This window comes from Pleurodeles waltl, chromosome 8 (assembly GCF_031143425.1).
Source record: "Pleurodeles waltl isolate 20211129_DDA chromosome 8, aPleWal1.hap1.20221129, whole genome shotgun sequence".
Classification (NCBI taxonomy): Eukaryota; Metazoa; Chordata; class Amphibia; order Caudata; family Salamandridae; genus Pleurodeles; species Pleurodeles waltl.
In genome coordinates, this window is record NC_090447.1 from 1,544,786,936 (window position 1) to 1,544,809,559 (window position 22,624).

The 22,624-nt window shown below is 46.7% G+C and overlaps 1 protein-coding gene across 1 annotated transcript in view; it reads right to left on the minus strand.

Moving 5' to 3' along the window:
- Positions 1-22,624, minus strand: part of LOC138249646 (NACHT, LRR and PYD domains-containing protein 12-like) — a 160,047-nt gene that overhangs the window by 89,417 nt on the left and 48,006 nt on the right. The window contains exon 3 of the mRNA XM_069203591.1: positions 20,451-22,179. Within this exon, the coding sequence (XP_069059692.1) occupies positions 20,451-22,179 (1,729 nt within the window). The remainder of the gene's footprint in view (positions 1-20,450; positions 22,180-22,624) is intronic.

Genomic DNA, 22,624 nt, shown 5'->3' on the forward strand with positions numbered 1-22,624 from the left:
TCCACCGGAAGTGCACAGGGGCCGGAGTAGCTTGCAAAGTCGCGGTTCCCAGCAATGCAGCCCAGCGAGGTGAGGCAAGGACTTACCTCCACCAAACTTGGGCTGAAGAGTCACTGGACTGTGGGGGTCACTTGGACAGAGTCACTGGATTCGAGGGACCTCGCTCGTTGTGCTGAGAGGAGACCCAAGGGACCGGTAATGCAGATTTTTGGTGCCTGCGGTTGCAGGGGGAAGATTCCGTCGACCCACGGGAGATTTCTTCGGAGCTTCTGGTGCAGAGAGGAGGCAGGCTACCCCCACAGCATGCACAAGCAGGAAAACAGTCGAGAAGGCAGCAGGATCAGCGTTACAGAGTTGCAGTAGTCGTCTTTGCTACTATGTTGCAGGTTTGCAGGCTTCCAGCGCGGTCAGCGGTCGATTCCTTATCAGAAGGTGAAGAGGGAGATGCAGAGGAACTCGGCTGAGCTCGTGCATTCGTTATCTAAAGTTTCCCCAGAGACAGAGACCCTAAATAGCCAGAAAGGAGGGTTTGGCTACCTAGGAGAGAGGAGAGGCTACTAACACCTGAAGGAGCCTATCACAAGGAGTCTCTGACGTCACCTGGTGGCACTGGCCACTCAGAGCAGTCCAGTGTGCCAGCAGCACCTCTGTTTCCAAGATGGCAGAGGTCTGGAGCACACTGGAGGAGCTCTGGACACCTCCCAGGGGAGGTGCAGGTCAGGGGAGTGGTCACTCCCCTTTCCTTTGTCCAGTTTCGCGCCAGAGCAGGGGCTAAGGGGTCCCTGAACCGGTGTAGACTGGCTTATGCAGAATTGGGCACATCTGTGCCCAACAAAGCATTTCCAGAGGCTGGGGGAGGCTACTCCTCCCCTGCCTTCACACCATGTTCCAAAGGGAGAGGGTGTTACACCCTCTCTCAGAGGAAGTTCTTTGTTCTGCCATCCTGGGCCAGGCCTGGCTGGACCCCAGGAGGGCAGATGCCTGTCTGAGGGGTTGGCAGCAGCAGCAGCTGCAGTGAAACCCCAGGAAGGGCAGTTTGGCAGTACCAGGGTCTGTGCTACAGACCACTGGGATCATGGAATTGTACCAACAATGCCAGGATGGCATAGAGGGGGCAATTCCATGATCATAGACATGTTACATGGCCATATTCGGAGTTACCATGGTGAAGCTACATATAGGTAGTGACCTATATGTAGTGCACGCGTGTAATGGTGTCCCCGCACCCACAAAGTCCGGGGAATTGGCTCTGAACAATGTGGGGGCACCTTGGCTAGTGCCAGGGTGCCCTCACACTATGTAACTTTGCACCTAACCTTTACCAGGTAAAGGTTAGACATATAGGTGACTTATAAGTTACTTAAGTGCAGTGTAAAATGGCTGTGGAATAACGTGGACGTTATTTCACTCAGGCTGCAGTGGCAGGCCTGTGTAAGAATTGTCAGAGCTCCCTATGGGTGGCAAAAGAAATGCTGCAGCCCATAGGGATCTCCTGGAACCCCAATACCCTGGGTACCTCAGTACCATATACTAGGGAATTATAAGGGTGTTCCAGTAAGCCAATGTAAATTGGTAAAATTGGTCACTAGCCTGTTAGTGACAATTTGAAAGTAATGAGAGAGCATAACCACTGAGGTTCTGGTTAGCAGAGCCTCAGTGAGACAGTTAGTCACTACACAGGTAACACATTCAGGCACACTTATGAGCACTGGGGCCCTGGGTTACCAGGGTCCCAGTGACACATACAACTAAAACAACATATATACAGTGAAGAATGGGGGTAACATGCCAGGCAAGATGGTACTTTCCTACACTTGTTGATAGAATTGGGCCATTTATAGGTTAAAGAACACAAGGGAAGGGACCCTATTCTAAATCTAATGAAAAGAGCATGCGCAAGTGGAGAGAGTACTGCATCCATAAAAGACTCGATCGCATAGTGACATTTATACCACAGAAACCTGTCAGTCATAGAAGAGGGCACGACTTCAGCCATTTGTGCAGTTTGAACTTTAAGCCAGAAAGCATCCTTCAAGGTCTGAATGGCATTTTTGGGAATAGAAGAAGGATCCTTCCAATAGGACCCTAGGCCAAGATGGAATATGGACCATTCAACATAAGCACACCACTTGATTTTAGCATTAGAATTAGTGCCCACCAGTTTGGGCAACCCACATCTAAATGGAATAAGAGCATCTGTTGACCATAACCGGATCCAGAACAGTAGTGGCCTTAAAGCGGGGATCTGGTTGATTGAAAAAAGATTTAAATCCATTTGGATAAGCAAAGAGGGTGTGCTTGAAGGAACTCTTAACAGCGTCTTTAAAAACTGGTTTTCCGCCCTAGTCAGATCCTCCAGATTGCAGTGGCCCCATAACTCAGCACCATACAAAGCCCCCCCCTGGCTTGTGATTTATATATTTCGAGAGCTGGGGTCAAGGCAAAGCTAGGGGAGTGGCTTGCAAACTCGCAGTGCCGCCCGCCCTTTGCTTCAAGCATATCAGAGATTTCTGGAGGGGGGCATGCCAGTAGTGAGAATCTTCTAGTTTTACACCTAAGCAGTCAAAAGTGCTCACCCTTTCCAATGAGGCGCCTTCTAGATAGACAGGTCTTTTCATTTTGTGCTTTTTGTCTCCAAAATTATATATTTTGATTTTAGTGAGTAGATTTCTAGACCATGGTCTTTGCAAAACTCCACAAATCTTGCAAGCAAACTTGAAAGGCCCATGGCAGTTTGAGAGAGTAACAGGGTGTCATCAGCGAATAAAAGACATAGAAGCTTCTGCCCTCCCAAAATAGGGGCGTCACTAGAGCAATCTAAGAGGTAGGGAATACATGCGTTGATAAATAAAAGAAATAGGGTGGGCGCAAGTACACAACCCTGTCTCACACCACGGACTGTGGGAAATGCTGGAGTCAGTTCGCCTGCCAAACCCCATCATACTCTGGCGCAAATGCCTGAATAAAGATCTTTGATTATATTAAGTATGGAGCCGGGGACTCCAGCTTTGCTCATGACTTCCCATAGTTTAGGGCGCAGGACAAGGTCAAAAGCGGATTTCAAATCACCAAATGCCACAAAAAGGCGGCCTGAGTCCACATCTACGGTGTTCCACTTTATAGTAATAAAGCGGAAAACCTGGTCGATAGTGCTGACCTTATCTCTGAACCCTGCCTGAAGATGACTTAATGCCTGATTTTCCACTATCCAATGCTTCAGTCTGCTTAACAGCTGATAGCAAAATATTTTTTGCAAATTATCTAGAAGACTGATAGGTCTATAATTCCCTGGAAGATTTATCTCACATTTTTTGTGGATGGGCACGATTATTGCCTCCTTCCAGGAGCCAGGATAAGATCTATAGGACAGGGAAGTATTCGAAATCCTATTTATGTACCCAGTCCATTTAAGCAAATCTGACTTATATAAATCTGAGGGAATTCCGTCTGGACCAGAGGCTTTCCCTGATTTTTGGGCAAGAATTTCCAACTCGGTTTCTTTTAGAGTGAAAGGAGGCAAAGGGATCGCCAATGGATAGAGTGACAATATCTCTCCAGAGCTGGTATCAGCGGAATCAGATGTGGAGCCAGACAGATCCCTAAAGTGAGTTAGCCAGATGTCAGCGGCAATATGGCATTCTGGAATAGATGAAAGATTTGAGTCTCTACGTGCAACCAAAAGCCAAAAAAGTTTGGCATCATGGGCCCTAGCAGAGGTATAAAGACATCCCTCTCTATTATGTTAACATACACATAAACAGATAAACTAAAAGATAATTTTATCAAAAACAAACGTCTAATTTATTTATGCTTCACAAAATGATATGACACTTTTAATACAAGGAAAATTCACAATGAGTACAAAATAGACAGACCAAACCCCCAATCAATCAATAACACAATCATAATGAACATGAAGGAGAACACACAATGATAAAAGACAGAGTAAATAACACACAAGGACTCAGACACATAAAACAAAGTCAGACGGCAGGACAAAAAAGACCAAGAAACAAATAAACAACTTCACAATAAAATATAATATACAAAAACCTAAATATTTACAAATACTGTCAAAATGAATACAAAAGGAAAAATTAACATACAGTTTAAGATTGTGTAACCACAATTGTATTGGTAACTCAAAAGTAAGTAACCAAACTGCTATATAAGATAAAATGTCCATATATTTCGCAATATTGTTCCTCTTTTTTTTGTCACATCTGTACTGCAGGAACAAGTTCACCAAATGAATTGCATCCAGTCTGGTATGTAGGGAAAACAATTCGCCGACGCACGTTTCGGTGGATATACACCACCAATATATTTGATTAAATAGAATCCACCTTCATCAGGGCAATTGAGATTCCAAATCTCATAGAGTCTCCTTCATACCCAGAAAATCAGTAACACAAATATAAGCCAGATCTTCACTTAATTGCTCTATCCCTCCGCAATGGCCAGGATGGCTTCTTTATTCATCTGTAATGATGTTGATGTCAAAGCTCGGAAGATCAAGATATAGGGGTTCTCATAAAATGCTGCCGGGCTTGCCGAAATATCGTCATGGGCCCTAGCAGCCTCAGTCAATTCACCCTTGCATGTGGAGACATAAGTTCTTCTTGCCCTCACTATAGCTTCCCGATCCTTGGATCTTAACACTTTAGTCAGGAAACTCTTTGCCTCTCTGCACCTCTTGTCAAACCACTTACTACTGGATGGAGGGGAGGAGTTACTTCGATTCATAACAGTTTTGGTAAACAACTCCTTAAGGGCTACTAAGAGGTCCTCATGAGAGGACATACCTTCCAGTGGAGTTAAAAAAAGATGATCATCAAAAAGCTGATGTTTGGAGACTAAGGCGCACAATTTGTCCCATAGCTTATTAGACTTCTGGAAAGAGTCCCATCTCACAGCGTGCCTATTGCTAGATAGCTGCAGGGGTCCATAAGCTTTAGAAACAGAAAAAGTCGCTGCCCCTGATAAAAGAGATCTGTCATATACAATTTGGAGAGGCGCATGATCACTGGTGTGCCATGGACCCACCTTCACATCTATTATGAAATGCCAAACCCTTAAATCAAAAATGACATAATCCAAAATACTACTATATGATCCCCTTAGAAAAGCAGGGGTGTCAGCTATAAAACGACCATTGCCAAGACGGAGACCATAAGTTATGATAAGATCTATTACCTGCAGCACTCTACTACAAACAATCGATGTCAGTGGCTGAATTAAAAGAGGGGGGGTATTCCACACTTCGTCTTCAAGCTGCGTGGCCTCAATAAAAATAGAGTTTAATTTAATTGGGGCATTAAAATCGCCCACAATAATAATACGATATTTAGGGCGATAATCTAGAATTTGATTTTGCAGGATATCACTGGTAGTAGACCGATGGTTGGAAGGGCCTGGTCAGTTATAGATATTAATACATAGGACTGGGTTGCCTGAATTGGGCAATATTGCTATTGCCATAATATCAGGGGAATCTATAAAAATCTCCTTTACTTCTCCCACCTCAGTTGTCTTGACCCAGGTACACACTCCCCCTATTGCCCTGCCTATAGGAGACTGCGTGGCATTTTTAATATAAGAACAAAACCCTTGCCTATACACACTTTCCGTCGCCCACATTTCCTGGAACATGCAGATACAGAAAGTTTCTACATAAGCCACCCAATCAGAGTCGACTAATTTACTCTTAATACCAGCCATGTTCCAAGAGAAAAGCTTCCCTGTTGAGTGTACAGTACGACAACTGGGTTCACTAGTTGGAGCAACATGGAAATAGGTGTTAATGTGCTCAGTATGCAGTACAAAATTGGAATTCTCAGGAAAAACTATTTGTGGATCCCGTTGAGTATCAACTCCTAAACTTGGCAGGAATCTATAATATAGTGGAGACTGTGAGCCAGATCTAATGCTATAATTACGAGAACATGCAAAGCTCCTACTATACCACTGGTGTCATATGCACAATATCATAAGAAAACACAATACACAGATATACTAAAAATAAAGGTCTTTATTTTTATGACAATATGCCACAAGTATCTTAGTGAATACCCTCAGTAAGAAGGTAAGTAATATACACAAGTTATATGTACACAAACCAAAAAATAGGTAAATAAGAGTCAGGAAAGTAATGCAAACGGTGTTGAATTACAATAGGTTGCAGTAGCAAAGCATAGGTATAGCGGCAACACAAACCATATACTCCAAAAGTGGAATGCGAATCACGAATGGACCCCAGACCTATGGGAGCTTGTAGAGGGTCGCTGGGGTTGTAAGAAAACAGTCAGGGTGTCCAAGATACCCCACCCCAAGACCCTGAAAAGTAGGAGTAAAGTACACCTACTACCACAAGAGAGCACAATAGTGGTGATAGGGGGATTCTGCAAGAACAACAAACACCAGCAGTGCACTGAGAACGGATTTCTGGACCTGAGGACCTGCAAGGCAAGGGGACCAAGTCCAATAGTCGCGACAGTGTCCAGGGGGGGCAGGAGCCCAGAAAACCCCGGATGAAGGTGCAAGGAACCTGCCTCCGGATGGAAGAAGCTTGGAATTCTGCAAGAAAGAAGAGGACTAGGAACTTCTCCTTTGGAGGAAAGGTTTCTCATATCGCGATGAAGCTTGCAGAGGTATTCCCACGCAGAAATACCGCAAACACGCTTTGATAGCTAAGGGTCACAGTAGAGGTTTTTGAGTACTGCTGAGGACCAGGAAGGACCAGGATGTCACCACTTGGAGGAGGAGACAGAGGGGGCGCTCAGCAACTCAGAGAGCCCTCACAGAAGCAGGCAGCACCCGCAGAAGTACCCCAACAGGCACTTAGAAGATTTGTGAACCGGAGTCCACGCGAAGTTACAAAAGAGGGTCCCACGACGTCGGAGGCCAACTCAGAAGGTTGTGCACTGCAGGACGGAGTGCTAGGGATGCAGGCTAGGCTGTGCACGAAGGAAATCCTGGAAGAGTGCACAGGAGCCGGAGCAGCTGCAAATCACGCAGTATACAGCTTTGCATTCTAGCGTGGGGAGGCAAAGACATCCCTCCACCAAACTTGGACTGAAGAGTCACTGGACTGTGGGAGTCATTTGGAGACAGCTGCTGTGTTCCAGAGACCACGCTTGTCAGGGTGAGAGGGGACCCAGAGGACCAGTGATGCAGTATTTTGGTGCCTGCGTTAGCAGGGGGAAGATTCCGTCGACCCACAGGAGATTTCTTCAGAGCTTCTGGTGGAGGGTGAAGGCAGGCTACCCCCACAGAATGCTCCACCTGGAAACAGTCGAGAAAGCCGGCAGGATTAGGCGCTACAATGTTGCTGGTAGTCACCTTGCTACTTTCTTGCGGTTTTGCAGGCGTCCTGGAACAGTCAGCGGTCGATCCTTAGTAGAAGGCAAAGAGGGAGAGGCAGAGGAACTCTGGTGAGCTCTTGCATTCGTTATCTGAAGAATTCCCCAAAGCAGAGACCCTAAATAGCCAGAATAGGAGGTTTGGCTACCAAGAAAGGAAGATTGGCTACCACGAAAGGTAAGAGCCTATCAGAAGGAGTCTCTGATGTCACCTGCTGGCACTGGCCACTCAGAGCAGTCCAGTGTGCCCCCAACACCTCTGTTCCAAAGATGGCAGAGGTCTGGGACACACTGGAGGAGCTCTGGGCACCTCCCCTGGGAGGTACTGGTCAGGGGAGTGGTCACTCCCCTTTCCTTTGTCCAGTTTCGCACCAGAGCAGGGCTGGGGGATCCCTGAACTGGTGTAGACTGGCTTATGCAGAGATGGGCACCATCTGTGCCCATCAAAGCATTTCTAGAGGCTGGGGGAGGCTACTCCTACCCAGCCCTTCACACCTATTTCCAAGGGGAGCGGGTGTAACACCCTCTCTCAGAGGAAATACTTTGTTCTGCCTTCCTGGGCCAGGGCTGCCTGGACCCCAGGAGGGCAGAAACCTGTCTGAGGGGTTGGCAGCAGCAGCAGCTACAGTGGAAACCCCGGAAAGGCAGTTTGGCAGTACCCGGGCTCTGTGCTAGAGACCCAGGGGATCATGAATTGCCTCCCCAATACCAGAATGATTTTGGGGTGACAATTCCATGATCTTAGACATGTTACATGGCAATGTTCGGAGTTACCATTGTGACGCTATACATAGGTAGTGACCTATGTATAGTGCACACGTGTAATGGTGTCCCCGCACTCACAGAGTCCGGGGAATTTGCCCTGAACGATGAGGGGGCACCTTGGCTAGTACCAGGGTGCCCACACACTAAGTAACTTGCCGCCCAACCTTCACCAGGTGAAGGTTAGACATACAGGTGACTTATAAGTTACTTACGTGCAGTGGTAAATGGCTGTGAAATAACGTGGACGTTATTTCACGCAGGGTGCAGTGGCAGGCCTTAGTAAGAATTGTCAGAGCTCCCCATGGGTCTCTGGAACCCCAATATCCTGGAACCCCAATACCCTGGGTACCTCAGTACCATATTCAAGGGAATTATATGGGTGTACCAGTATGCCAATGTGAATTGGTAAATTTAGTCACTAGCCTGTTAGTAATAAATTTGAAAAGCAGAGAGAGCATAACCACTGAGGTTCTGGTTAGCAGAGCCTCAGTGAGACAGTTAGTCATCACACAGGAACACATACAGGGCACATACTATGAGCACTGGGGCCCTGCCTGGCAGGGTCCCAGTGACACAAGGACTAAAACAACATACATACAGTGAAATATGGGTGTAACATACCAGGCAAGATGGTAATTTCCTACAGGGGTCCACTGTGGAGCCCCCAGAGTGCAAGGGATTGTGCAACTAATACTGGAATCAGTATTTGGGGTACAGTTCCCAGTTGTTAGACACCTTACATGGCCATATTCAGGGTTACTAATGTGAAGCTGTACATAGGTATTGACCTATGTATAGTGCACACTTATAATGGCGCCCCCGCACTCACGAAGTCCGGGAAAATGGGCCTAGATGATGTGGGGGCATCTCTGCTAGTGCAGGGGTGCCCTCACACACAGTTACTTTGCATCCAGCCTTCAGGGTCTGAAGGCCTTTCATATAGGTGACTTATAAGTGACCTGGTACAGTGAAAATGGCTGTCAAATAGTACATGCACTATTTCACATAGGCTGCAATGGCAGTCCTGAAGAAGTGTTTGTATGGGCTCCCTATGGGTGGCAAAAGAAATGCTTCAGCCCATACGGATCCTCTGGAGCCCCAGTGCCCTGGATACCTAGGTACCATATACTAGGGACTTATAAGGGGGGGTCCAGTATACCAATTTGGAGTGGAAAACTGGGTTACCAGTATGTAAGTACATATTTGGAACCAGAGAGAGCATATGCACTGGAGTTCTGATTAGCAGGAGTCTAGTGACACAGTCAAGCATACCAACAAAAACAGTGAAACATACTGACATGTAGGGCACAAACCATAAGCACTGGGGTCCTGACTAGCAGGATCCCAGTGACACAGTCAAAACACACTGACAAACAATGGGGGTAACCATGCTAGAAAGAGGCTACTTTCTCACAACTACCACCACTGTACTCCCGTCCTTCACCACCACTGCACTCCCGTTGACCACCCGAACCCTATTGCCAAAGGCAATAGTTCACCATTGCTGAGAGCTTCTGGCTTTTGCAATGCTTGTTTTTTTTGTTTTTCTCAAAAGCCGGGCTCAAGAGGATCTGGGACCTAGCCCTCCTGAAACACCTCCTCTTATGGATCAGACTTTGTTCCATCCCAGAGCTGATATAGCACGGAAATGGCCTTGTAGAAATCATGAATATTCACAAGTCATATATTGTAAATTGGACTCCTGGTTCCAAGTCCTGGGGTTTAAAGCTTCTGGCACAATCCTTCTAGTATTACCAGGGGAACTCAGGATGTTGTAAAACCCACCTACTGGGACCATGTGCTAGGATTATGCCACAGAAATATAAGACCTACTAGCCTGATGGAGAGGTTTCTGGCTTACAAGATCCCACACTCTCGAACACTTTACAGACATTATTATTCCACACCAGGCTAGAACATTGAACATTAAATGTAGACTGGGAACGACGTTAATTAATCCATTCACCCATACGTGGAAGCATAGCGCCAATGATCGAGGCACCTGTACACTTTGTGCTGATGTAATAGAGTATTTAGAACATGTGGTATTCTTGAGCTCAGTTTACAAAGGGCTGGAAGGAAGAGGCTTAGGTCCTTAGATGTGACTTTGGGTTTGAGACACTAAGATGTGGCCTCTGGAGTTGTTCAGTCGGACACTCATCCCCTCTCAGTCTTCCCCATCAGTGCATTTCTAATCGCTGTTTGGCTCAGTGTGAGAAAGTAGCCTCTTTCTAGCCTTGTTACCCCCACTTTTGGCCTGTTTGTGAGTGTATGTCAGGATGTTTGTCACTGTTTTCACTGTCTCACTGGGATCCTGATGGCTAGGCCCCAGTGCTCATAGTGAAAACACTATGTTTTCAGTATGTTTGTTATGTGTCACTGGGACCCTGCTAGTCAGGACCCCAGTGCTCATAAGGTTGTGGCCTATATGTATGTGTCACTGGGACCCTGTCACACAGGGCCCCAGTGCTCATAGGTGTGCATGTATGTGTTCCCTGTGTGGTGCCTAACTGTCTCACTGAGGCTCTGCTAACCAGAACCTCAGTGGTTATGCTCTCTCATTACTTTTAAATTGTCACTAAGAGGCTAGTGACTAATTTTACCAATTCACATTGGCTTACTGGAACACCCTTATAATTCCCTAGTATATGGTACTGAGGTACCCAGGGTATTGGGGTTCCAGGAGATCCCTATGGGCTGCAGCATTTCTTTTGCCACCCATAGGGAGCTCTGACAATTCTTACACAGGCCTGCCACTGCAGCCTGAGTGAAATAACGTCCACGTTATTTCACAGCCATTTTACACTGCACTTAAGTAACTTATAAGTCACCTATATGTCTAACCTTTACCTGGTAAAGGTTGGGTGCAAAGTTACTTAGTGTGAGGGCACCCTGGCACTAGCCAAGGTGCCCCCACATTGTTCAGAGCCAATTCCCTGAACTTTGTGAGTGCGGGGACACCATTACACGCGTGCACTACATATAGGTCACTACCTATATGTAGCTGCACAATGGTAACTCCGAATATGGCCATGTAACATGTCTATGATCATGGAATTGCCCCCTCTATGCCATCCTGGCATAGTTGGCACAATCCCATGATCCCAGTGGTCTGTAGCACAGACCCTGGTACTGCCAAACTGCCCTTCCTGGGGTTTCACTGCAGCTGCTGCTGCTGCTGCCAACCCCTCAGACAGGCATCTGCCCTCCTGGGGTCCAGCCAGGCCTGGCCCAGGATGGCAGAACAAAGAACTTCCTCTGAGAGAGGGTGTGACACCCTCTCCCTTTGGAAAATGGTGTGAAGGCAGGGGAGGAGTAGCCTCCCCCAGCCTCTGGAAATGCTTTGTTGGGCACAGATGTGCCCAATTCTGCATAAGCCAGTCTACACTGGTTCAGGGGACCCCTTAGCCCTGCTCTGGCGCGAAACTGGACAAAGGAAAGAGGAGTGACCACTCCCCTGACCTGCACCTCCCCTGGGAGGTGTCCAGAGCTCCTCCAGTGTGCTCCAGACCTCTGCCATCTTGGAAACAGAGGTGCTGCTGGCACACTGGACTGCTCTGAGTGGCCAGTGCCACCAGGTGACGTCAGAGACTCCTTGTGATAGGCTTCTTCAGGTGTTGCTAGTCTATCCTCTCTCCTAGGTAGCCAAACCCTCTTTTCTGGCTATTTAGGGTCTCTGTCTCTGGGGAAACTTTAGATAACGAATGCAAGAGCTCATCCGAGTTCCTCTGCATCTCCCTCTTCACCTTCTGATAAGGAAACGACTGCTGACCGCGCTGGAAGCCTGCAAACCTGCAACATAGTAGCAAAGACGACTACTGCAACTCTGTAACGCTGATCCTGCCGCCTTCTCGACTGTTTTCCTGCTTGTGCATGCTGTGGGGGTAGTCTGCCTCCTCTCTGCACCAGAAGCTCCGAAGAAATCTCCCGTGGGTCGACGGAATCTTCCCCCTGCAACCGCAGGCACCAAAAAGCTGCATTACCGGTCCCTTGGGTCTCCTCTCAGCACGACGAGCGAGGTCCCTCGAATCCAGCGACTCTGTCCAAGTGACCCCCACAGTCCAGTGACTCTTCAGTCCAAGTTTGGTGGAGGTAAGTCCTTGCCTCACCTCGCTGGGCTGCATTGCTGGGAACCGCGACTTTGCAGCTACTCCGGCCCCTGTGCACTTCCGGCGGAAATCCTTTGTGCACAGCCAAGCCTGGGTCCACGGCACTCTAACCTGCATTGCACGACTTTCTAAGTTGGTCTCCGGCGACGTGGGACTCCTTTGTGCAACTTTGGCGAGCACCGTTTCACGCATCCTCGTAGTGCCAGTTTCTGGCACTTCTCCGGGCGCTACCTGCTTCAGTGAGGGCTCTTTGTCTTGCTCGACGTCCCCTCTCTCTTCAGGTCCAATTTTCAACCTCCTGGTCCCTCCTGGGCCCCAGCAGCGTCCAAAAACGCCAAACGCATGATTTGCAACTAGCAAGGCTTGTTGGCATCCTTTCAGCGGGAAAACACTTCTGCACGACTCTCCAAAGCGAGAGGGATCCGTCCACCAAAGGGGAAGTCTCTAGCCCTTTGCGTTCCTGCAGAAACCTCAGCTTCTTCTGTCCAGTAGAAGCTTCTTTGCACCCGCAGCTGGCATTTCCTGGGCATCTGCCCATCTCCGACTTGCTTGTGACTTTTGGACTTGGTCCCCTTGTTCCACAGGTACCCTAGATTGGAAATCCACAGTTGTTGCATTGCTGGTTTGTGTCTTTCCTGCATTATTCCTCTAACACGACTTCTTTGTCCTTAGGGGAACTTTAGTGCACTCACTTTTCAGGGTCTTGGGGAGGGTTATTTTTCTAACTCTCACTATTTTCTAATAGTCCCAGCGACCCTCTACAAGGTCACATAGGTTTGGGGTCCATTCGTGGTTCGCATTCCACTTTTGGAGTATATGGTTTGTGTTGCCCCTATCCCTATGTTTCCCCATTGCATCCTATTGTAACTATACATTGTTTGCACTGTTTTCTAAGACTATACTGCATATTTTTGCTATTGTGTATATATATCTTGTGTATATTTCCTATCCTCTCACTGAGGGTACACTCTAAGATACTTTGGCATATTGTCATAAAAATAAAGTACCTTTATTTTTAGTATAACTGTGTATTGTGTTTTCTTATGATATTGTGCATATGACACTAGGTGGTACTGTAGTAGCTTCACACGTCTCCTAGTTCAGCCTAAGCTGCTCTGCTAAGCTACCATTATCTATCAGCCTAAGCTGCTAGACACCCTATACACTAATAAGGGATAACTGGGCCTGGTGCAAGGTGCAAGTACCCCTTGGTACTCACTACAAGCCAGTCCAGCCTCCTACATTGGTTGTGCAGTGGTGGGATAAGTGCTTGAGACTACTTACCACTCTTGTCATTGTACTTTTCATAAGAGAAAAATATACAAAACAAGGTCAGTGTATATACACATAGCCAAAAAGTTTTGCATTCCCTCTTTTCACTCTTTTCTAAGTGCTGAAAAGTACTTCTAAACTTTCAAAAAGTTCTTAAAAGTTTAAAAAGTTTTTTTCTGTCTTTCCAAAAAGTTCTGAAAACTTTTTTCTCTTTTTCTATCACTTTAACTCTCTCTAAAAAATGTCTGGCACAGGCCAAAATGTTGATCTGTCCAAACTTGCATATGACAACCTTAGCTGGAAAAGAGCAAGGAGTCTCTGTTTAGAGAGAGGTTTGAGTGTAGGGAAGAATCCTTCCTTGGAACTGTTACTTAACATGCTTAAAGAACAGGATAAGGCCATAGGTGCCTCATCTGTTGAAAAAGTACCTAATAGTTCTCAATCTGATTCAGGGACTCCCCCAGGAAAAGATTCAGGAAAGAAACTTCCTAGCCTGCCCATTACTAGACAGTCTAGCATAGATGGTAATGATGATGAGCCACACCATAGAAATAGTGTTGTCTCACATCATAGCAAAAGCATTTATTCTCACCATACTGGTAGTAATGTTTCTGTTAACCAAGCTGTTAGAGTGGCTTCTGTAAGGGACAGGTCTCCTTCTGTTCATTCCCATCATAGCTCTGTTTCTAGGAATGTCCCTCCCACCAACCCTGATGACAGAATGTTAGAGAGGGAACTCAGTAAGTTGAGGGTGGAACAAACCAGACTGAAGCTTAAAAAGCAACAGCTGGATTTGGATAGACAGTCTTTTGAATTAGACAAGGAAAGACAGAAGTTGGGTTTAGATACCCATGGTGGCAGCAGCAGTTTTCCCCATAGTCATCCTGCAAAAGAGCATGATTCCAGGAATCTGCACAAGATAGGTCCCCCTTACAAGGAGGGGGATGACATTAACAAGTGGTTTGCTGCACTTGAGAGGGCCTGTGTTGTACAGGATGTCCCTCAAAGGCAGTGGGCTGCTATCCTATGGCTATCGTTTAGTGGAAAAGGTAGGGATAGGCTCCTTACTGTGAAAGAAAATGATGCTAATAATTTCCAAGTTCTTAAGAATGCACTCCTGGATGGTTATGGCTTAACCACTGAACAGTACAGGATAAAGTTCAGAGAGACCAAAAAGGAGTCTTCACAAGACTGGGTTGATTTCATTGACCATTCAGTGAAGGCCTTGGAGGGGTGGTTACATGGCAGTAAAGTTACTGATTATGAAAGCCTGTAAAACACAATCCTGAGAGAGCATATACTTAATAATTGTGTGTCTGATTTGTTGCACCAGTACCTGGTAGACTCTGATCTGACCTCTCCCCAAGAATTGGGAAAGAAGGCAGACAAATGGGTCAGAACAAGGGTGAACAGAAAAGTTCATACAGGGGGTGACAAAGATGGCAATAAGAAGAAAGATGGTGAAAAATCTCAGGATAAGCATGGGGATAAGGGTAAAACCAAAGATCCCACTTCAAATCTTAAACACTCTTCAGAGGGTGGGGATAAAACTAATTCTTCCTCTTCTTCTCAACCTGCACACATTAAAAAGCCTTGGTGCTTTGTGTGTAAAAACAGAGGCCATAGGCCAGGGGATAAGTCCTGTCCAGGTAAACCCCCTGAGCCTACCACCACTAATACATCAAGCTCTAGTGCCCCTAGCAGTAGTGGTACTAGTGGTGGGACTGCTGGCAACAGTCAAGTTAAGGGTGTAGTTGGGTTCACTTTTGGGTCCATAGTAGAAACTGAAGTAGTCACTCCCAAGACAGTTTCTGTCACACCTAGTGGCATTGGCCTTGCCACACTGGCTGCTTGTCCCCTTACAATGGATAAGTACAGGCAGACAGTTTCAATAAATGGTGTTGAGGCCTTGGCCTACAGGGACACAGGTGCCAGTTTCACTTTGGTGACTGAAAACCTAGTGCACCCTGATCAACACATCATTGGACAACAGTATAAGATTATTGATGTCCATAACTCCACTAAGTTTCTTCCCTTAGCTATAATTCAGTTTAGTTGGGGTGGAGTTACTGGCCCTAAGCAGGTGGTGGTATCACCTAGCTTACCTGTAGACTGTCTCTTAGGTAATGACCTAGAGGCCTCAGGTTGGGCTGATGTAGAGTTTTATGCCCATGCAGCCATGCTGGGCATCCCTGAGGAATTGTTCCCTCTCATTTCTACTGAAATGAAAAAGCAAAGGAGAGAAGGCCTGAAAACTCAGGATCCCTCTCCATCAACAGGTAAAAAGGGTATCACAGTATCCCCTAACCACCCTACCATTCAGGATACCATTCGTGTGGTGGGAGAAACCTCTCCTGGGGTGGCACCTGTTCCAAGGGAATCATCAGTTGGCAAAACTGTACTCCCTGAGGTGGAAGTACCTCTCTGTGGGATAACTAACATTGGTGAGAAAAAGAGCACCATTTTAGTTAACATGGAGCTTCCCTCCAACCCTCCCAGAGAAACTTTAGTGCAGAAACTCTGCACTGCCTCACAACACTTAGGACAGCATCCCTGCCCTAGTGTGGAGCTGATAGGACAGCATCCCTGCCCTGCTCCAACTCAAGAGAAACAGCATCGCTGTTCTCTCTTCCAGCCATATGGACAAAGTCTTTGCCCAGCCATGGCTTTTCTGAGACAGCATCCCTGTCTGGCATTTCCATCACTACAAATAGGTTCAGTGGACAATTCCCACTGCTCTAAACTAAAACTTACTGATAGAAACTCTGAAAATACATCTTCACATTGTTGCTTAGCTAAAAAACTTCAAACAGGGTGGTTTACATCCCCACAGGGAAGTAACCATATAGTGGATGATAAAGGGAGTAACCAGTCTATTGCAGAGCTACTCTCTACTTATCACCACTTAGACAATAAAGTATCAACTGGCCAAGGTTAGCCTTATTGTCCTTCGTTTGGGGGGGGGTTGTGTGAGAAAGTAGCCTCTTTCTAGCCTTGTTACCCCCACTTTTGGCCTGTTTGTGAGTGTATGTCAGGATGTTTGTCACTGTTTTCACTGTCTCACTGGGATCCTGATAGCCAGGCCCCAGTGCTCATAGTGAAAACACTATGTTTTCAGTATGTTTGTTATGTGTCACTGGGACCCTGCTAGTCAGGACCCCAGTGCTCATAAGGTTGTGGCCTATATGTATGTGTCACTGGGACCCTGTCACACAGGGCCCCAGTGCTCATAGGTGTGCATGTATGTGTTCCCTGTGTGGTGCCTAACTGTCTCACTGAGGCTCTGCTAACCAGAACCTCAGTGGTTATGCTCTCTCATTACTTTTAAATTGTCACTAAGAGGCTAGTGACTAATTTTACCAATTCACATTGGCTTACTGGAACACCCTTATAATTCCCTAGTATATGGTACTGAGGTACCCAGGGTATTGGGGTTCCAGGAGATCCCTATGGGCTGCAGCATTTCTTTTGCCACCCATAGGGAGCTCTGACAATTCTTACACAGGCCTGCCACTGCAGCCTGAGTGAAATAACGTCCACGTTATTTCACAGCCATTTTACACTGCACTTAAGTAACTTATAAGTCACCTATATGTCTAACCTTTACCTGGTAAAGGTTGGGTGCAAAGTTACTTAGTGTGAGGGCACCCTGGCACTAGCCAAGGTGCCCCCACATTGTTCAGAGCCAATTCCCTGAACTTTGTGAGTGCGGGGACACCATTACACGCGTGCACTACATATAGGTCACTACCTATATGTAGCTGCACAATGGTAACTCCGAATATGGCCATGTAACATGTCTATGATCATGGAATTGCCCCCTCTATGCCATCCTGGCATAGTTGGCACAATCCCATGATCCCAGTGGTCTGTAGCACAGACCCTGGTACTGTCAAAAAGCCCTTCCTGGGGTTTCACTGCAGCTGCTGCTGCCGCCAACCCCTCAGACAGGCATCTGCCCTCCTGGGGTCCAGCCAGGCCTGGCCCAGGATGGCAGAACAAAGAACTTCCTCTGAGAGAGGGTGTGACACCCTCTCCCTTTGGAAAATGGTGTGAAGGCAGGGGAGGAGTAGCCTCCCCCAGCCTCTGGAAATGCTTTGTTGGGCACAGATGTGCCCAATTCTGCATAAGCCAGTCTACACCGGTTCAGGGGACCCCTTAGCCCTGCTCTGGCGCGAAACTGGACAAAGGAAAGGGGAGTGACCACTCCCCTGACCTGCACTTCCCCTGGGAGGTGTCCAGAGCTCCTCCAGTGTGCTCCAGACCTCTGCCATCTTGGAAACAGAGGTGCTGCTGGCACACTGGACTGCTCTGAGTTGCCAGTGCCACCAGGTGACGTCAGAGACTCCTTGTGATAGGCTTCTTCAGGTGTTGCTAGCCTATCCTCTCTCCTAGGTAGCCAAACCCTCTTTTCTGGCTATTTAGGGTCTCTGTCTCTGGGGAAACTTTAGATAACGAATGCAAGAGCTCATCCGAGTTCCTCTGCATCTCCCTCTTCACCTTCTGATAAGGAAACGACTGCTGACCACGCTGGAAGCCTGCAAACCTGCAACATAGTAGCAAAGACGACTACTGCAACTCTGTAACGCTGATCCTGCCGCCTTCTCGACTGTTTTCCTGCTTGTGCATGCTGTGGGGGTAGTCTGCCTCCTCTCTGCACCAGAAGCTCCGAAGAAATCTCCCGTGGGTCGACGGAATCTTCCCCCTGCAACCGCAGGCACCAAAAAGCTGCATTACCGGTCCCTTGGGTCTCCTCTCAGCACGACGAGCGAGGTCCCTCGAATCCAGCGACTCTGTCCAAGTGACCCCCACAGTCCAGTGACTCTTCAGTCCAAGTTTGGTGGAGGTAAGTCCTTGCCTCACCTCGCTGGGCTGCATTGCTGGGAACCGCGACTTTGCCGCTACTCCGGCCCCTGTGCACTTCCGGCGGAAATCCTTTGAGCACAGCCAAGCCTGGGTCCACGGCACTCTAACCTGCATTGCACGACTTTCTAAGTTGGTCTCCGGCGACGTGGGACTCCTTTGTGCAACTTCGGCGAGCACCGTTTCACACATCATCGTAGTGCCGGTTTCTGGCACTTCTGCGGGTGCTACCTGCTTCAGTGAGGGCTCTTTGTCTTGCTCGACGTCCCCTCTCTCTTCAGGTCCAATTTTCGACCTCCTGGTCTCTCCTGGGCCCCAGCAGCGTCCAAAAACGCCAAACGCACGATTTGCAACTAGCAAGGCTTGTTGGCGTCCTTTCGGCGGGAAAATACATCTGCACAACTTTTCTAGGCGAGAGGGATCCGTCCACCAAAGGGGAAGTCTCTAGCCCTTTTTGTTCCTGCAGAAACCTCAGCTTCTTCTGTCCAGTAGAAGCTTCTTTGCACCCGCAGCTGGCATTTCCTGGGCATCTGCCCATCTCCGACTTGCTTGTGACTTTTGGACTTGGTCCCCTTGTTCCACAGGTACCCTAGATTGGAAATCCACAGTTGTTGCATTGCTGGTTTGTGTCTTTCCTGCATTATTCCTCTAACACGACTTCTTTGTCCTTAGGGGAACTTTAGTGCACTTTGCACTCACTTTTCAGGGTCTTGGGGAGGGTTATTTTTCTAACTCTCACTATTTTCTAATAGTCCCAGCGACCCTCTACAAGGTCACATAGGTTTGGGGTCCATTCGTGGTTCGCATTCCACTTTTGGAGTATATGGTTTGTGTTGCCCCTATCCCTATGTTTCCCCATTGCATCCTATTGTAACTATACATTGTTTGCACTGTTTTCTAAGACTATACTGCATATTTTTGCTATTGTGTATATATATCTTGTGTATATTTCCTATCCTCTCACTGAGGGTACACTCTAAGATACTTTGGCATATTGTCATAAAAATAAAGTACCTTTATTTTTAGTATAACTGTGTATTGTGTTTTCTTATGATATTGTGCAAGTGACACTTGTGGTACTGTAGTAGCTTCACACGTCTCCTAGTTCAGCCTAAGCTGCTCTGCTAAGCTACCATTATCTATCAGCCTAAGCTGCTATACACCCTATACACTAATAAGGGATAACTGGGCCTGGTGCAAGGTGCAAGTACCCCTTGGTACTCACTACAAGCCAGTCCAGCCTCCTACACTCAGAAGGAAGCGGGGGGGCTTCTTACTTTGACCTCCGGTGTAACTGAGATCCCGCTCATGTCTTTTAATCCAATATCATATAGGACCAGCCGGAAACATTCGCACCGATCATAGTTTGTGGTTTGTGTGAAGATAAGATTTCTGTAGTAATGACGAGGATATGTTCGGGCCCTGAGTTGGATCTGTTATTTAATTTACCTGCATTAATTGCTTAATGTTGACCCTGTATGAATAGGTTTGTGAATAATTGTATTTGAATTTATATTAGACTTTTTATATTATCTATCTTGAACCCTTTATATTGTTTGTACACTTTCTATGTGTTTTTTTTGGGTTTTGTTCCAGAAATAAACTATTAATGATGATGACCTTGCATGATTGGGGTCTGCATAGTAATTCCCTAACTCATGGGATTAGCTCAGAAGAGCAGGAATTCCACGAGGAACTTCCAGCCAGTAGCAATAGTTCTAGACACCCCAACTTTCTTCCAAGTTCCCCTAGACTCACATCAGACCCAGGGCTTGTGGATATGAATGAGCTCTACTGAGGGTGAGCTGTGCCCTTACTCACAGCAGCGCACGGGGTGACACAGTCACTGAGACCCTAGAAGTGCCAAGAAGCGGAGAGTACCAAGCGTGGCGCAGTGATGCGCGATACAAGATGAGCGCCAACCCGCCCCCCACCCCCACAGACTCAATGCTCCCCCAAAGTTCAAATGTAACTTCCTGTGTTGTATCCTGCGCATCCCTAAGAGCACGTCCCATGCCACCAATGTTTTTATGCTTTACTCTAAAACACTTTTTGAAATATATGGAATTGACAGACTTACTTAAGAGTCGAGCACCTCGTGAGACCCGACATCAGGAGTTTTACATCCTCCGGCCTCATTTCAGTCCTCTGTAGATCAACCATCTGGACGTCGGAATTCTTCAAACAGAATGCGAGAGCTCTGAAGTCCATGGAATCCATCGACTTTCTCCCAGATTGACCATTTTCCCTACATTGTTTTATGCTCTTTAAATCTCTCGTTGCTCTTTTGACAAACTCTCCATCTTGGGTCTCGTACAAACAGTGGAATAACTCCATTGTGCGACTGGTGAGCTCGCCTTTTTCTTGTTTTAGTCTTTCCGTGATCCACTGCTGTAGAGCGGCTTTGATTTCTGGTGAAACCTTCCAGTGGAATCTTCTCGTCATCCTTTCCAATCTCTCTTCATTGATGAGGCCGAACAGGAAGCGCACCGTCAGCATCCAGTGATTATGGTCCAGGTCTGTGTACTCCCTCAGTAAGGTGGTCACATCGCGCTGCTGAGGACGTCCGGTCTCTGCACTGTTTCCTTCTAGGACGTAAAAGAGGGCAGCAAAAAACTCCTGAAAGCTCAAGTGGATGAAGCTGTAGAAGCTGATCTTTGCAGTATCTTCTTTAAAAATAAGATTATTCAGGAAGAGGGATTTTAGTGCCAGAATGTCTACACCATGTTTAACTAAGTCATCTTCTTCAAACAGTATTTTCTGCTGAAGGACACCTTCCTCAGCCAGGGCACATAGTCTCTTCAAGTCATTGGTAATGTTTTCCTGCTCAGAGTCTGTATTCTGTTGCTTTAATAGATTGAAAAGAAAAAGCAAGTAAACAGAAGTAATTGTTCTCAAATCATACAAAGAGTCCTCATTATGTTTCATCTGCTCCTTGATGACAGTGCAGACAATCCAGCAGACGATGGGCACAAAACACATGGTGTAGAGAACTTCATTTTCTTTCACTAGTCTGATTGCATCTGCCCCTTGTGTTTCATCGCCAAAGACCTTTGTAAAATATTCAATTCTACCAGCTTCAGAAAACCCAAGTATCTCTGCGAGGCGCTCATCCTTCACACACCTTTGGAGGGCATCCAAGGCACTTGGCCTGGTGGTGATTATTATATATGATTCCGAAAGATACCCTTTCCTTATTAAACTGAAGATTGTTTTACCCTCTGGAGGTTCTTTATCAGGATCAACAGTCTTCAAATCTCCAGTAATTTTAAGTTCATCGAAGCCATCGATGATGAAGAGCAGCTTTTTGGGGTCAGCTTCGATCTCACTTACTGACAGGAGCGGCTCCCCATCAATGCGGGGTATGATGAGCTCAGCGAGTGGCCTCTCTGCACTCAGCTGGCTATATTCTCTGCAGTGGATGTAAAACACAAACTCAAACCTGTCCTGGAAGAGGTTGCCCGATGCCCAGTCCAACATGATCTTTCGGGCAGTCATTGTCTTCCCGATCCCGGCCACTCCCTGGAGCACCACAGTCCTCCTGGGGATATGTCTATCCTTTTCAGGCTGAAATAACTCTTTGATGCTAGAGTAAGAATTTTCTGCTCTTTTCTCCATAAGCTGTAGATGTCTCTGTCCACATGAAATTATTTCATGGCATTTATTCCCCTTATCACAGTAGTTCTTTAAAATTAGAAGCTTTGTATATCTTTCTTCTAAAATCACTTGATCACCTATGGTGCTGTCATTATCTTTCATCCGTCTGAATTCCTCTTTAATAAATTCCTTATACTTTGTCTTGCGATCTGCTTAAAGACAGAGAGAACATATGAAAAGATTACTTGGGATAAAGTATTGGGGAACAGAGTTACAGTTTAATTTTATTGGACAGATATAATGAACATGAGGCACCTCAGATTTATTTAATTCGCTGGTACGGATGGTACTTGTTTAGTGATCTTGAAGAGAATAAGACATTATCTCCCTTTCTAAGATGTCATCAACAGCCACCGATCCACGTCCAGGCACCTTTTGAATGCTGAAGCCTTCACTACCCTGCCTGAGATGGAATCTACACCTCTGCAACAAAAGTGTGGGAGATTCCACAGTAATCAGGAGAATCATCATGGCTGATGCAAGTGAAGATCACAGCAAGTAGTCATTGGTTGTCATATTCCAGGAGTCGATCATCACACACGACCAATTTCAAGTTAAACGCTCAGTTCCAAGTGCCCCGGCAGTTCGTGAGGTGTG